The following is a 15,777-nucleotide window of genomic DNA, read 5'->3' on the forward strand; positions in this document are numbered from 1 at the left end:
AAATGAATTAACGCTCAAACACTAAACGTGTCTAGCACTTAGGCGCGTTTATGCACGTCAAGTGTTTTTTCTGCGAAAACTCTGCTGCTCCTGGACACACTGGCAGTGGGTTTTTTTCTGCCTTCAAACACCCCTGCCTCTAAGGGCCTATAAATGCCTATGTGTGCATGGACGCATAGGCTAACATGCAGGGGCGTTTAGGGGCAGGAAAAACCCCCACCAAACTCCCCTAAGAGCAGCTGTAAAAATGTTCAGTGTGCATGGGGCCATAGTGTACATTTTCAGAAAAACAACATCTTTTATAATTAAAATGCCATCCTTGAGCTCCAGTTTGGTCACTTTGCCTAGGTTGAGATGACGTCACCAGTCAGCTGCAGGCAGGAGGAAGAATTCTCAGAGTCTCCTTTCCCCCCGTTGAACAGACTGTAACATTGTAGCTGATCTCTGTCATCTATCAGCCATCACCAGTCAAGGAAGTAGAGAGGGACCTTGGATGATGCCTAAACAAAAATGCAACTGTCCTTCTGGAGAACAAAGCAGATTAGGGCATTGTCCAGGGAAGCACTGTGATCTTGGTAAGGGGTACTATATACCTGGAAGTGTTAAGCCCCATACACACGATTGGATTTTCCGACGGGAAATGTTGGATGTCAGGCTGTTGGCAGAAAGTCCGACCGTGTGTATGCTCCATCGGACAATTGTTGTAAGACAAAAACAATTCCATAGCTCAACTCACCAACCAGTCTGCTGACCAACCAAATTAGCCTGTCTAACCGTCTGTTAAAAGCAGGGGTTTAGTTAGCACACATTTGCAAACGCATGTGAAAGCTGACAATGCGGACAATTGTTGTCGGACTTTCCGCCAACAAATGTTGGCTAGCATGTTCTCAAATTTTCCGCTAACAAATGTGTGTTGTCGGACTTTCCGATCGTGTACACAAGTCTGTCGGACAAAAGTCCACGCATGCTCAGAATCAAGAATGAGCTGGAATCGCTCGGTCTTGTAAAACTAGCGTTCGTAATGGAGATAGCATGTACGTCTTGTACGTCACTACATTCGTAAATGTTGGCCAACATTTGTGTGACCGTGTGTATGCAAGACAAGTTGGAGCCAACACCCTTCAAACAAAATTCCACGGTTTTGTTGTCGGAAAGTCCGATCTTCTTTATAACTGTGCATGCATGCATTGAACAGGATAAATATATCAGATGCTGGTTCCAAGCGTGGACCATTGATAACCTGATAACCTGCCCCTAATTTCAGGCTTGCCTTCGGCAGATGAGAAGAACTAGGTACTGTGAGTAGGTTTCTGTTTCATGGACAGAAATGATGCCATCCACAAAGCCTTGTTTGCTCCTCATTTCTGAGCACCTTCTCACCTTTTAAGTCTTTAATAGATTTGGGTAGGTGCTGCCTCTTCATCAGCACAGGGAAGGGATCTCTTCCATCATTCCTTTCATGGACCTCTCGGACCTCCACCGTGTCATCCACCAGGTAGTAATGTATAATGACCGGGCGTGCCTCCCCAAACATGCTGTCCGAGTCATCCCACAGAGAGAAGAAGCGCAGCACCTTTCAAGGTAGAGAAAATTCAAGAGCCTGAAATTGCAGGATGTTACTTTCGTACCAGCCAATCACCAAACCAGTTCTGAGGGACACAAAGTATGTAGGCAAAGGACACAACCCTGCCATGATCCCGGTTATGTGGACCACAAAGAATTTATACACAAACAATTACTTGGCTAAACCCATACTTTTTCTTTACACTGGCTTATCAAATTCAATTTACAGGTTGGATAAAAGGTAAGGCCGCATTCACACTTGTGTGTCTTGTCATGTGACTTTGGACCCCATGTTTCCCAATGAGCACCGTTCCTATCTGTGCAACTTAAAGTCGCAGTAACTTTAAAGTAGTTCCTGCACTACTTTGCTCTAACTTTTCAAGTAGCACCTACATGCGACTTGTGAAAAAAAATGCCAGCAATGAAAAATAAATGAAAAAAAGCGTGGGGTTCCCCCCTATTCATGCCAGGCCCTTGGGGTCTGGTATGGATTTTAAGGGGAACCCCATGCCAAAATGCAAAAAATAAATATGGCATGGGACCCCTCCCCCCAAAATTAACACCAGACCCATATTGGTACATGCAACCCGGCAGGCCAGGAAAGGGAGGGGGTGGACGAATGAGCTTTGGGGCAAAGGGCCTCTTGTGATGGGGACAATGGCCTCTTTCCCACAACCCTGGCCAGTGGTTGTGGGGATCTGCGGGGCAGGAAGCTTTTAGGAATCTGGAAGCCCCTTTTAACAAGTAAATGAATAATCGTATTAAAATCAAGTCACTGTGTAAAGCCACAATGGAAATTGCACAATTTTTAAGTTGCACAAGTATGAATGGACTAGTTTAACACCCACACCTTGGCCCTTTGTCTCACTAATGCTGTGTTCAGGGCTAGGTCCTGGGATCACAACATCAACCTTATTTGAGTTACTGCACATACACCATGGCTGTGAGTGGGTGGTCCTTGCACATTTAGAGGTGGGGTCTGGGTGGGACCAACCTGTATAGTAAGTATGGTGGGCAATCCACATATATTTAAAGTGATTTGGGTATGACCACCCAGAAAGTGGAGGCACATGCTGGAGTACTCATCAGAGCAAAAAGAGGGACAATTGAGGAAGAACGAGCGACTGAGGGATTTGATTACAAAAGAGGGACAGTCCCTCCAATTTGAAATAGTTGGGAATATGCAATCACTATTTTATTCCAGCTGCAGTCACCAGGGGAATACCTACTTCTCCCTACTCCCCTGATTGCCTCTATGTTACTTAGTGACATACCCAGGCCATCAGTAATATTTGTCTTGGTAAGCTGTGTTTATCAGCCCATATTTAAAAGCTTCTTCGGGAAAGAGTTAAACTCTTCCACTCCCTGGTGGGAGCTGCTGACTGGTTTACAGCTCTGAGCTCATTACAGCGCTATTAAACCCAAAACCAAAAATATACTATATTTCAACTTTCCAATCCTTAGATGTGGTGGCTGCATTAGTTTTCGTTTTTTAGGCTTTTTTCCCTTTGTTTTCACCTGATGATTTGGCCAGTAACACACCTCCTGTATTAAAGCGCCCCCACTCTGGATGAAGGAGCACAGGTGGCACCTTTGGTCTGGGGGGAGTGTTAGATGTACTAGCAGATTTTACAAATTGAATCCAAACTCTACCTAACACTTTAGAAGCGGTTACAGCAACATTTTTTTTTTCTTTTTACAATAAAGGTTTTACAAAAATAAATTAAAGCTGGTCATTGTAGCACCCCTGTAAGTGGTTTATGGATTGTCTCATCCCCAGTGGCGGCTGGTGCTCAAAATTTTGCAAACAAACTGAAAAATTCTGAAAAAATACTGAAAAAAAACATCAATTGCAGCCACTGTGCCCATCAAATGCAGCCCCTGTGCCATCAATTGCAGCCACTGTGCCCATCAATTGCTGCCACTGTGCCATTCAAATACTGCAACTGTGCCATTCAAATACTGCCACTGTGCCATTCAAATGCCGCCACTGTAGCCAATCAAATGCTGCCACTGTATCCAATCAAATGCTGCCCCTGTGCCCAAATGCCGCCACTGTGCCCATCAAATGTTGCCACTGTGACCCCCCCCGCCAGCTCCCCGTTTGAACGGCACTTACCCTATCTCGGTGGCGGGTCAGGCAGCGTATAATGGCGGCGAGCTGTGGGACCTTGCAGCGGGTCAGACAGTGGCAAGCTGTGTCCTCCATGCATCTCCTTCCCTCCTCCTGATAAGCGTCCAATAGCAGCGCCTGTCTTTTCAGCCAATCAGGTGACGAGTAACAGACCCGCGCTTCCTGATTGGCGGAGAGGCGGTTCAGTGTTAGAAAAGCGAATATTCATTCGCTTTTCTAACACACCTGGGTGGACTCCGAGTGCAATGCTCTGCGCTCCCAGTTCACCTTTTTTGAAGCCTATTGGAGCCTATGGCTCTAATCAGGTGCTTCAAAAACACCCCCCGCCGCTGTAATTCAGGCGCCTGACGTCTAAAAGGGAGCTGGACGCCTGAATAGGGGGTGGCGGTGGCAGCCATGGATAGATTTATGCAATGCATGAATCTATCTATTATTCATAGAGGGGGTACCTGGAGAGAGGGGGCGGCGCCCGTGCGCCCTTAATGGACGGGCTGCCCCTGCTCATCCCTGTAACTGATACAGAGCAATTGTTCTTTTGACAAACAGACTTACTGGCCAGATCATCAGGTGAAAATAGAAGAAAGCAAGCCTAAAAATAAAACTAATGCAGCTTCCACATCTTAGAATTGGTGAGCTGCAGTACATTGAATGTTTGCTTTTGGGTTTAGTACCGCTTTAACTTGTGTCCAGGGCTATGGTATGTGTGATCCCTGTTCTGAGAGCAGCAGTTCTAGTCGTAAGTAATACATTTAAAAGTAAATGGTCGATCAAAGATTGTTTGTGATTCTTTCACAAGTATATAGAACAACCATGAAAATACTGATTTAGTTGACTTTGATCTGAGTATCTGGCAGGGATGATTGATCCTTATCAATCGAAATAATCCATTTATTGACCACACGATTTCAGCTGAACTCACACGATTTAAAACCCGCATTCCAGTCCGACTTTCGGGGCGACTTCAGAGACATCTATGTGGGTTCCTGCACAAATGTCTATTAAAATCGCCCCCAAAGTAGCCAAAAGTAGTGCAGGAACTACATTTGGGAATCGATGCAGCGTCGCACAGATTCAGGCGGTGCCGTTGCCGGTGATTTGACATGTGATTTATCATATCAAACTGTATGTCAAAACGGCCTGATGTGAACGGGGGCTTATTGTCAAAGCTTCATTGAACAAGCTGAAGTTAGAACCTGATTGGTTACTATGCACAGCTGCACCAGATTTTGTGTGCACCAGTTTTAGTAAATCTCCCCCAAAGTCTTATGAAACCCAATGGATAACAAGTAAAAGAACACAGCCAGACAAGAACATCTGTTTACTTTGCTACTATATTTCCTGTGCTATCCTGGCTCCTAGCCTTAGCAGTGCGTGTTGGTTGCCTAAGGACTACACAGCTAGTTATTCTATTGGTTCTCTGCTGGGGTAACATGAGAGTGGAGAGACCAACAAAACTTGCATTGCCAATGCATAAGTGAGGGATCATGGGACATGTAGTCCTGCAAGGGGCCATGTGGGGGAGAGAGTGTGCTTGCTTCCTGAACGGAAGTTAGGGGAAGCACAGCACATGGAAGAGCGAGCTGTATAAATCTTAAGAGGTAAATCATAGGTTTACAAAATGAGTCGTTTCATGAAAATATTGCATGCACATCAATAGAGAGCTTCCTCCTAATATGAGGATTTAACACTGCATATTAATATATTACTTCAATGTAATATTTACTTAAATACCATTTAATACAAATCTAATTTAACATTTAATTGAGTTTAGCATTGGCAATTTTGGTGGCATTGTACAGAAGCCATTTTTATAGGATCCCATCCTCCTCTTCCTTTCTTCCCATTCTGGAACCATATATGAAGAATAGTCCTGAATTGTCCTATATGTTAGTATCAATATTACTATGCCTACACTGAATGGACTACCTTAACCTTCATGCTTTTCCCATGTCTCCATGTTGCCCCTCTGGGCAGAGATGGTCATGGACAGTCACCATATTGTGGTTTAGTTGTGGTATGACCAGAACACGACGGCTTTGATGATCCCCATTTGTAACACAGATGTTTGACATTTAAAGTACTATTAAGTACTTCATAGCCTGTCTAAATCTGTTTTCAATAAAAATCATTGAAAAGAAATAATTTAATTGAACACATTACTCTTTGATATATCATGTGTGGCCAAAATAAAAAGCAACTTTCCTTTAATACACATACAGAGAGGTACATTACTGTATGTACTAAGGCTGGAACACCAGTGTAGAAGAAGGAAGATCATAGAGAGATAGAGCGTATAAATAATAGATAGATAGATAGATAGATAGATAGATAGATAGATAGATAGATAGATAGATAGATAGATAGATAGATAGATAGATAGATAGATACCTTGCGATCCATTGTTAGGAACTGCTTGAGTCTGTCAAAATCAGACGGGGTATTGTAGGTGCGTTGAGGCTGTTTGCGTAGCTCGGTGTAAGGATCAGTAGGGATCCCTTCCATAGGGTTTAGTTCAATGCCTTCACTTTCCAAGAAATCCTGTGTATGAAGATTAAATTGTATAAGAAGAGAATCAGCTGATGTGCGTGTGTATATATACACAGAAATTGTGAAATTTTGGCATTAATATTGAAAATAGGACTGATCATGCCAAAAAACTGTCTTTTATTTAAGAATAGCAATCACATGAAGCCATTTATTATCACATAGTTTTTTTTAAATCATAATAACATAAATCACCCAAATGGCCCTGATAAAAAGTTTACATACCCTGGAATGTTTGGCCTGGGTACAGACACAGAAGGTGGCACACACAGGTTAAAATGGCAATTAAAGGTTAATTTCTCACATTTGTGGCTTTTTAAATTACAATTAGTGTCTGTGTATAAATAGTCAATGAGTTTGTTAGCTCTCACTTGGACGCGCTATGCAGGCTAGACAATGAGCCATGAGGAGTTAGAAAAGATCAGTCAAAAGACCTGCGTAACAAGGTAATGAAACTTTACAAAGATGGAAAAGGATATAAAAAGATATCCAAAGCCTTCAATATGCCAATCAATACTGTTTAATCCCTTATTAGGAAGTGGAAAATGTGGGGCTCTTTTGATACCAAGCCAAGGTCAGGTAGAACAAGAAAGATTGCAGACACAACTGGCGGAAGAATTGCCCAGGATACAAAGAAAAACCCCACAGGTAAACTCAGCAGAAATACAGGCTGCTCTGCAAAAAGACGGTGTGGTTGTTTTTAAGGAGCACAATTTAACGATTATTGAACAAAATAGAGTTGCATGGTTAAGGTGCCAGAAGGAAGCCTTTACTGCGCTTGGCCACAAAAAAGACATTGAGGCATGTTAAGAAGTTGTTGGGCATATTGTAACCAGGCTTTTTTGTGGAACTTGTACAGTAAAGGCTTCTTTCTGGCAACTTGACCATGCAGCTCTTTTTTGTTCACGTTTTATTGTATTGTGCTCCTTAAAAACAACCACACGGGATTGTATGATTTTTGTATTTTTTTTTATTGGTTGAACTAGATGGACTTGTGTATTTTTTCAACCTGACTAACTTTATAATTATACAGGGGCAGACTGACCATTCGAGCATTCGGGCACTGCCCGAGGGCCCCATGACACTAAGGGGCCCCATCAGGGTTGCCAGCCCCAATAAAACCAGGGACAGTATGTAAAAATCTGTGTTTTTTTATAAAATCCAAAGATTATAGCTGCCCCGCCTCTCCAGTACCTTTTCAGTGTGTGTGTATGTGTATACTGTGTGTGTATATTTTGTGTCTGTGTGTGTATATACTGTGTGGCCCCATAATCTATTGCCTGGGGGCCCCATAATCTCCTATTGCCCGGGGGCCCCATAATCTTCTCCTATTGCCCAGAGGCCCCATGAGTTGTCAATCCACCCCTGTAAATATGTAACATTGGCGGTCATTGGGAAGAATGCCCCTTACATTGGTAGTGAGTGGGAAGAATTGCCCCTTACATTGGCAGTCATTGGAAAGAATTCTTACATTTATTAGTCACTGTAAAGAATGCTCCTTACATTGGTAGTCAGTGGGAAAAATGCCCCTTACATTGGCAGTCATTGTGAAGAATGGCCCTTACATTGGTAGTCAGGGGGAAGAATTGACCCTTACATTGGTGGTCATTGGGAAGAATGCCCCTTACATTGGTGGTCATTGGGAAGAATGCCCCTTACAGTGGTAGCCAGAGGGAGAATTTGTGAATAGCTCTAAGAATCTTTAACATCCTCTGGAAGAACCAATAGGGTTACAAGGAAACTTGTTTGAGAGACTGTATCAATATATTTGAGGTAAGAATGGCTGCGGTCAGTAGGCATTGTTTATAGAAGCTAATCAGATTGTCCATTTTACTTTCTCATGCGGCACTGGGAGAAGAAATGGCACAATCTAATTGGGCTTTTAAGGGCAATCCAGGCTTTCTGACACAATCAGGGCTGGTGCTAGACTATTTTGCACCCTAGGCCGACCAGCTACTTGCACCCCCCAGCCCACAGACCCACAGCAGAACCAATGACTGCTGTTGCCATCGTGAAAGAGGGCAGTGTGGCGGCATACCGAGCTCCAGACATTGGAGCCAACAGGGAGTGTGGGACAACCTGTCTGCATGACCCCAAAGACCCAGGCATCCAAAAAAAAAAATACAACGACAGAGACTACTGTAGGTCAAGGTCAAACAGTACGAACCAGCGGCCGTGGCTGTGCCCTAGACAGCAGTGCACCCTAGGCAGCTGCCTAGTTCGCCTAGTGGTAGCACCGGCCCTGGACACAATCCTTCCATGCCAAATGAATTCCATCTATATAATAAATGAACAGAAGAACAATTACATTATTTTTTCTCACCCGCCAAATATTTGAACACAAACCCTATCTCTGCCTGGAATTTTGCTATCCTAGCCTGTACCCCATGGGGCTTTTTTCCAGGTCTGGGCAGCATTATGTTTTACGCTCCTCTGCATGGTCTGTAGGATACCTTTGTGAATTGGTCACAGCTGATGATACGAAAGGTCCTTCCATACAACATAATGTTGATGCCCACGTTAAGGTCCCTCCAGTGATAGGGATCACCATTGTCATTCTTGGGGTGTCTCTGGCGCTTGATGAACGTTCCCTGAGGTATTCCGGAGTTCTCAACTGGAGGTTCCACCACTGATATGCTGTCATCTTCTAGGTAGTAGTACACACATACTCTGCGCACCCTGTAGTGCTCATCCTGGGAGATGGGGACAGTCTCCTGGAAGTAGCCCTCAAATTTTAAAACCTACAATTAGAAAAAAAATCGAAAAATGTTCTTAGTTTAATGTAAATAGCAATATAAGATAAAAAAAGACAGTTTAATACCTACTCCTCGGTCCAGTCCAAGATTTTGTTTTAAAACTAGAACTATGGACTTCTATTAGAAAAAAGTATTTGCTATAGCACTTAAAGCGGAGTTCCACACAAAAATGGAACTTCCACTTTTCAGAACCCTCCCCCCCTCCGGTGTCACATTTGGCACCTTTCAGGGGGGAGGGGGGTGCAGATACCTGTCTAAGACAGGTATTTGCACCCACTTCCGGCATAGACTCTCATGGGAGTCTATGCCTCTTCCTGTCCCTCCGCGCTGTCTGCTGGGAAACACACAGCTCCCAGGAAAGAGTGGGGACCACTTACGATGAGCAGCGTGACTCGCGCATGCGCAGTAGGGAACCGGGAAGTGAAGCCGCAACGCTTCACTTCCTGATTCCCTAACCTAGGATGGCGGCGGCAGCTGCCGAGAGCCGAGCGGGTTCTTGGCGTCCCCTGCCAACATCGCTGGACCCTGGGACAGGTAAGTGGCCATGTATTAAAAGTCAGCAGCTGCAGTATTTGTAGCTGCTGGCTTTTAATATTTTTTTTTTTTTGGCAGTGTGGGTGGACCCCCGCTTTAATTATACATTCATGTGCACTTACATATACACTATATTGTCGAAAGTATTGGGACACCTGCCTTTACATGCACATGAACTTTAATGGCATCCCAGTCTTCGTCCTTAGGGATCAATATTGAGTTGGCCCACCCTTTGCAGCTATAACAGCTTCAACTCTTCTGGGAAGGCTGTCCACAAGGTTTAGGAGTGTGTCTATGGGAATGTTTGACCATTCTTCCAGAAGTGCATTTGTGAGGTCAGGCACTGATGTTGGACGAGAAGGCCTGGCTCGCAGTCCCCGCTCTAATTTATCCCAAAGCAATTGTTCGGTAAGGCTGCCCATTACAGTGATGGGTTACAGGTCAGTTATTGGCACTACAGGGACATGTAGTGCGTATTAGAAAGCAAGTACCAAACCATTATCCATATATGACAAAGAAAATTCCCATAAAATTGGCTGGACACTTTGAGACTCCTAGTTGGTGCTGTTGCTCCTTCACCAGACCAACACTGGGTAAAGATCCCACAAGGCATTGGGTGGATACCACTGGTGGATCAGGCCCATGGTTATCCCCATGATAAATCTGCTGTTCAATAGCTCTGATTTATCCAGACTGACTTGTACATTACTAATATATGTAAGTATACCGGTTCTGTCCAGGTAGGGAAATAATTCTATAAATAATTACAAGCATAAAGTCTGTAAATAGTGTCAATGATACAGTATCTGACCGATATCTACCTTCTTGTCAAATGCCACGTGTGCCGGAATGAAGGTAGACGATGGGGCTTGCTTTGCTTGGCCATAGGTCAGCGTTGGTCTCTTATTAGCCAGCTCATCCAGTTCAGCCTGTGACAGCTGGTTCACTGTGATTGGGTCTCGCCCGACCCCCACTGTTGGAAGCAGCGGGCGACTAAATCCATCCCGATAGGTCAGCGTCTGAGAGCGTTGAAAAGCCGATTTCTGAAATACCCAAAATAATAAAATATTAGATTTTTTAAGATAACATACACAAAAGCCTGGCACACTGGCACTCTGATATAATGTATAGCCAATGTTTGACCAGAAACGCATTTGTGAGGTCAGGCACTGATGTTGGATGAGAAGGCCTGGCACGCCGTCTCTGCTCTAATTCATCCCTAAGGTGTTCTATTGGGGTGAAGTCAGGACTCTGTGCAGGCCAGTCAAGTTCCTCCACCCCAAACTCTCTCATTCATGTCTTTATCGATGGGTTCACCACTGCTGCACAGTCAGTCACACAGCATTCCCTTCTTTCATTAGGACACAGAAATCAGTTTTTGGCTTTTTTTTTTTTTTTTTTTTTTTCTATGTAGTTTTTTTAGGGGATGATACATTGGATGGGGTAAGGGATTATGGGATGCCCAGAGTGATAGCGATACAACTTCAGGGACACTTCCTCTCTATTTACTGACTCTTCTTCCTTTCTCCCGCACACACTTGGTTCCACTTTGTACAACTTCTGCTGGTTCACTCCTGGGGGGGACTGACAGGCTTTTGTCAGTTTAGCAACAGCCCATTACAGGCAGGAACTCTCAACCCCTTGGCAAAGTAGCACATAAGGAGTGAACATCATATAACATCACCTTCTGCTTCCCTGTGGCCACTGATCCTAGTTCCACGGCTTGCAGAAAATGCTAGCCCCTCTGGCTGCCAACAGCCGCAGCAGATGCTTATCTCTTTCCAGTCCAGCATTTGGCGGTGCGATTTTTGCCGTGATTTTTGCGCATTTTGTCACTCAACAATCGTGGCAAAATTGCACTGCATTTGGGGTGCCATTAAGAAATATTGGGTTTTGCCGTGATTCTGGAATCGCAGGCAAAATCACACGATTCCGCCCGCAATTCCTGTATGCTCGGGTGTGAACAGAGCCTTAGAGTTACAGGTACAGAAGGAGGGGTTGACGTGGTGCATATGAAGGATGGTCAGTGTGAGGGTTACAGGGAGGGCCAGTAGTAGCCTAAGTTCACATCTATGTGTGTCAGGAATACGTGCAAAATTGTGTGCTTTCCTGACACGCAGAGAAACACGCTGCCATTTAGCAGACCGACGGCGGTGCCATTAATTGTTAGTTGCACCCCCCGCATCTGCAAACATGCAGGTTTGTGCACACACTGGCACCATGCAGAACAACGCGGTGGTTTTTTTCAGGGCCAGTTCACACAAGAACATCGTGCTGGAAACCCATTTGCGTTTCCCCACCACGTTTAATATGCACTGCAGTTGCGATCTGCAGCAGGTGTCAATATTAAGTTAATGACATCCTAATCGCAGGTCGCAAACTATTTTTGGTGCACTGCGATTTTAGCCCATTCAGAATGAATGGGCTGAAATTCAACCACAGAGGACTGCATGTGAATTGCACAGGAATGCACAGCGTGTTCCTGTGCAATTCCTGGTGTGAACCGACCTTCAGAATAGAGTCGGGGATTTATTTTCCGCATTTCTCGTGAATAAGGCAGCCCATTCAAAATGCCCCTACCCTTGGTCGCACCTGTAGCTGTGAACCAAGCCTTAGGGTTACTGTTCCAAAAGGGCTTAACATGGAGGCATATAGGAAGGGTTAGGGTTAGTATTATAGGGAGGGTTAGTGTTAGGGTTAAAGGAAGGGTTAGTGTTATAATGAGGGTTAGTGTTAGGGTTAAAGGAAGGGTTAGTGTTATAGGGAGGGTTAGCATTAGGGGTTAAAAGAAGGGTTAGTGTTAGGGATATAGGGAGGGTTAGTGTTAGGGTTATAGGAAGCGTTAGTGTTATGAGGGGGTTAGTGTTATAGGAAGGGTTAGTGTTATAGGGAGGGTTAGTGTTAGGGTTAAAGGAGGGGTTAGTGTTAGGGATATAGGGAGGGTTAGTGTTATAGGGAGGGTTAGTGTTATAGGGAGGGTTAGTTTTAGGGATATAGGGAGAGTTAGTATCCGGGTAAGGGTTATAGGGAGGGTTAGTTTTATAGGGAGGGTTAATGTTAGGGATATAGGGAGAGTTAGTATCAGGATTAGGGTTATAGGGAGGGTTAGGGATATAGGGAGGGTTACTGTTACGGATATAGGGAGGGTTAGTGTTATAGGGAGGGTTAGAGATATAGGGAGGGTTAGTGTTAGGGTTATAAGAAGGGTCAGTGTTAAAGGGAGGGTTACTGTTAGGGTTATAGGAAGGGTTACTGTTATAGGGAGGGTTAGTGTTAGGGTTATAGGAAGGGTTACTGTTATAGGGAGGGTTAGTGTTAGGGTTAGTGTTATAGGAAGCGTTAGTGTTATGGGGGGTTAGTGTTAGGGTTATAGGAAGGGTTAATGTTATAGGGGGGTTCGTGTTAGGGTTATAGGAAGGGTTAATGTTATAGGGGGGTTCGTGTTAGGGTTATAGGAAGGGTTACTGTTATAGGGAGGGTTAGTGTTAGGGTTAGTGTTACAGGAAGCGTTAGTGTTATGAGGGGGTTAGTGTTATAGGGGGGTTAGTGTTAGTGTTATAGGAAAGGTTAGTGTCAGGGGGGTTAGGGTTATAGGAAGTGTTATTGTTATAAGGAGGGTTAGTGTTATAGGAAAGGTTAGGGTTATAGGAAGGGTTAGTGTTAAAGGGAGGGTTAGTGTTAGGGTTATAGGAAGGGTTACTGTTATAGGGAGGGTTAGTGTTAGGGTTAGTGTTATAGGAAGCGTTAGTGTTATGGGGGGTAGTGTTATAGGAAGGGTTAGTGTTATAGGGGGTTAGTGTTAGGGTTATAGGAAGGGTTAATGTTATAGGGGGGTTCGTGTTAGGGTTATAGGAAGGGTTACTGTTATAGGGAGGGTTAGGGTTAGTGTTATAGGAAGCGTTAGTGTTATGAGGGGGTTAGTGTTGTAGGGGGGTTAGTGTTAGTGTTATAGGAAAGGTTAGTGTCAGGGGGGTTAGGGTTATAGGAAGTGTTATTGTTATAAGGAGGGTTAGTGTTATAGGAAAGGTTAGGGTTATAGGGAGGGTTAGTGTGAAGGTTACAGTTCCAGGAGGGGTTTGTGCAAGGTGCACAGAGAGAGTTATGTCGCGTACACACGGTCGGACTTTTTGGCTACAAAAGCCCGACAGCCTGTCCGACAGACTTTCGACAGACTTTCGGCGGACTTTCGGCGGACTTTCTAATGAACGGACTTGCCTACAACCGATCACACAAAAGTAGGACGAATTCGTACGTGATGACGTACACCGGACTAAAATAAGGAAGTTGATAGCTGGTAGCCAATAGCTGCCCTAGCGTGGGTTTTTGTCCATCGGACTAGCCTACAGACGAGCGGATTTCTGGGTCCGGCGGAGTTACGACGTAAAGATTTGAAACATGTTCCAAATCTAAAGTCCATCAGATTTGTGGCTGGAAAAGTCCGCCGAAAGTCCGGGGAAGCCCACACACGATCGGATTGTCCGCCGGATTTGGTCCGTCGGCGTCCGTCGGACTTTTGTAGACGAAAATTCCGACCGTGTGTACGCAGCATTAGTGTTAGGATTACAGTGAGTGTTGGGGATCACACCGGAAGCTCTGTACTGAAAACTACTGGCACAGAGCTCCCAAGGCCCACTTTGCGTAGTGGGAACTCGCGTTCCCTCTTGTGATTTTGTGTGAGCGATTCTAAATGCGATTCACTTCAATGGGCTGCGCTATGCGCATTTGTTGCCCAAAAGAAGCTCCTGCTCTTCTTTGGGCGACAAGCTTCACGCTGCTTTTTAACGGCGCATTTTACGTGATTTCAGCGCGATTCTTTTTGTGTGGCAGTTGCAGAAAAGTCGCATTGTGTTTGGGGTGCCACGCAGGCCACACAATTTGTGAATGGGGCCTAAAAATGAACGTAGCGTCCATCTTTCATGTACAAGGCAGATTTTCAGGTATTAAAGATACCTACATTGTTCAACAACAGCAACAAAAAAAAAGAAAAAAAAGATTCATTAGTAGAAAAACCAAAGAAAAAAACCCAAACTTTTTTTTATAGTTGCCCATAGTAACCAAACTCCATCACCTTCTGGAGCAGCAGGGAAACAAATCAGACGGTCACTCTGGGTGACACCGACGCCTCTCCTTCATGTTTTGGTGTACAAATTGGCAATACCACAATGTACCGGCTACAATCCAAGAGCTAATGAATGTATATATATATATATATATATATATATATATATATATATATATATATATTATACACATACACACACATATATACATACACAGACCAATCAGATGGAAAAAGAGGGACAACCGGAGAGGGAAGAGGGATTCGGGTGCAAAAGAGGGGCGACAGCAAAGTACTTATATACAATGGATCATTGGGTCTATAATTAGTACAGATCCTATTTATAGGGCGGTGGAATATTTGATTTTTGTTTTGTTACATTTCACCCTCTTCTAATTTATATGAGATAGTCGGGGAAAGGGGGTGACATTGAGACGTGGTATAAGAAGAGATATAAAAGCTATAAATGAAAAGGGAGCTGTGTGCGGCAGACTGCTGACCCTCTGCATATGGCACAGGGGCGACTTACCATTGGGTCTCGGTAGGTGTTCCCAGGCAGTAAGGGCAGCCCATGAACAGGGTGGGAGGACATGGTCTCTGGGTTCCTCTCTTGTGTCCCTGCTGCCTGTCACTTACTCTCCAGCTTGCTGTGTTTCCAAGCAGCATCCAGACTCTGGTCTCCATGGGAACGGTAAACAGACTGGCCAGACACGCCCCCTAGTGAATGCTTCATGTTATCCTCTATACAGGATGCAATGATGGATTTCCTCCACTGCAATCCTTAACCACTTCATTACCACCCAACAAAGGCACGTTTCTTTTTTTGTTATGCACACAAATATGCCAAGATGTATAATAAATAAACAAAAAAAAAGTTCCGCTCTGGAACCTCTATACCCCCGGATAGACAAAGCGATTTTTACATTTCCGCTGTTTATTCAGCGATAACTGGAAGTGAACATAAGCACATTTTAAAGCTGAATTCCACTTTTTGTAAAAATAATAATAATAAATGCAATAAGCAAAAAACAAAAAAAGTGCATTTTATTATTTGTTTTGCATTTTGGACCGGCAAAGAATTGCGCCCGCAATAGTGGATCGCTTGTGCAATGCTAAGGCTCCTGCAGACTATTCCTCTGGCTCAGGTCGGTACCAAGGTACAGGGACCTTTAGTTACAGAGCTGGAG

The 15,777-nt window shown here is 44.3% G+C and overlaps 1 protein-coding gene across 2 annotated transcripts in view; it reads right to left on the reverse strand.

The window, feature by feature from the left end:
- EFHC1 (EF-hand domain containing 1) overlaps positions 1 to 15,777 on the reverse strand; it is a 40,688-nt gene that overhangs the window by 17,246 nt on the left and 7,665 nt on the right. Inside the window, exons 1-5 of one of the 2 annotated variants that reach the window (XM_073625148.1) lie at positions 15,120 to 15,277; positions 10,353 to 10,574; positions 8,695 to 8,982; positions 6,086 to 6,235; positions 1,381 to 1,573 (exon numbers count right to left, since the gene is read on the reverse strand). In XM_073625148.1, coding sequence (XP_073481249.1) covers positions 1,381 to 1,573; positions 6,086 to 6,235; positions 8,695 to 8,982; positions 10,353 to 10,574; positions 15,120 to 15,182 — 916 coding nt within the window. In that variant the 5' untranslated portion in view covers positions 15,183 to 15,277. Of the gene's footprint in view, positions 1 to 1,380; positions 1,574 to 6,085; positions 6,236 to 8,694; positions 8,983 to 10,352; positions 10,575 to 15,119; positions 15,278 to 15,777 lie in introns of those variants that run through there. The other variant, XM_073625149.1, reaches the window with a different exon arrangement.

Source organism: Aquarana catesbeiana, linkage group LG04, assembly GCF_042186555.1.
Source record: "Aquarana catesbeiana isolate 2022-GZ linkage group LG04, ASM4218655v1, whole genome shotgun sequence".
In the NCBI taxonomy this organism is placed as follows: Eukaryota; Metazoa; Chordata; class Amphibia; order Anura; family Ranidae; genus Aquarana; species Aquarana catesbeiana.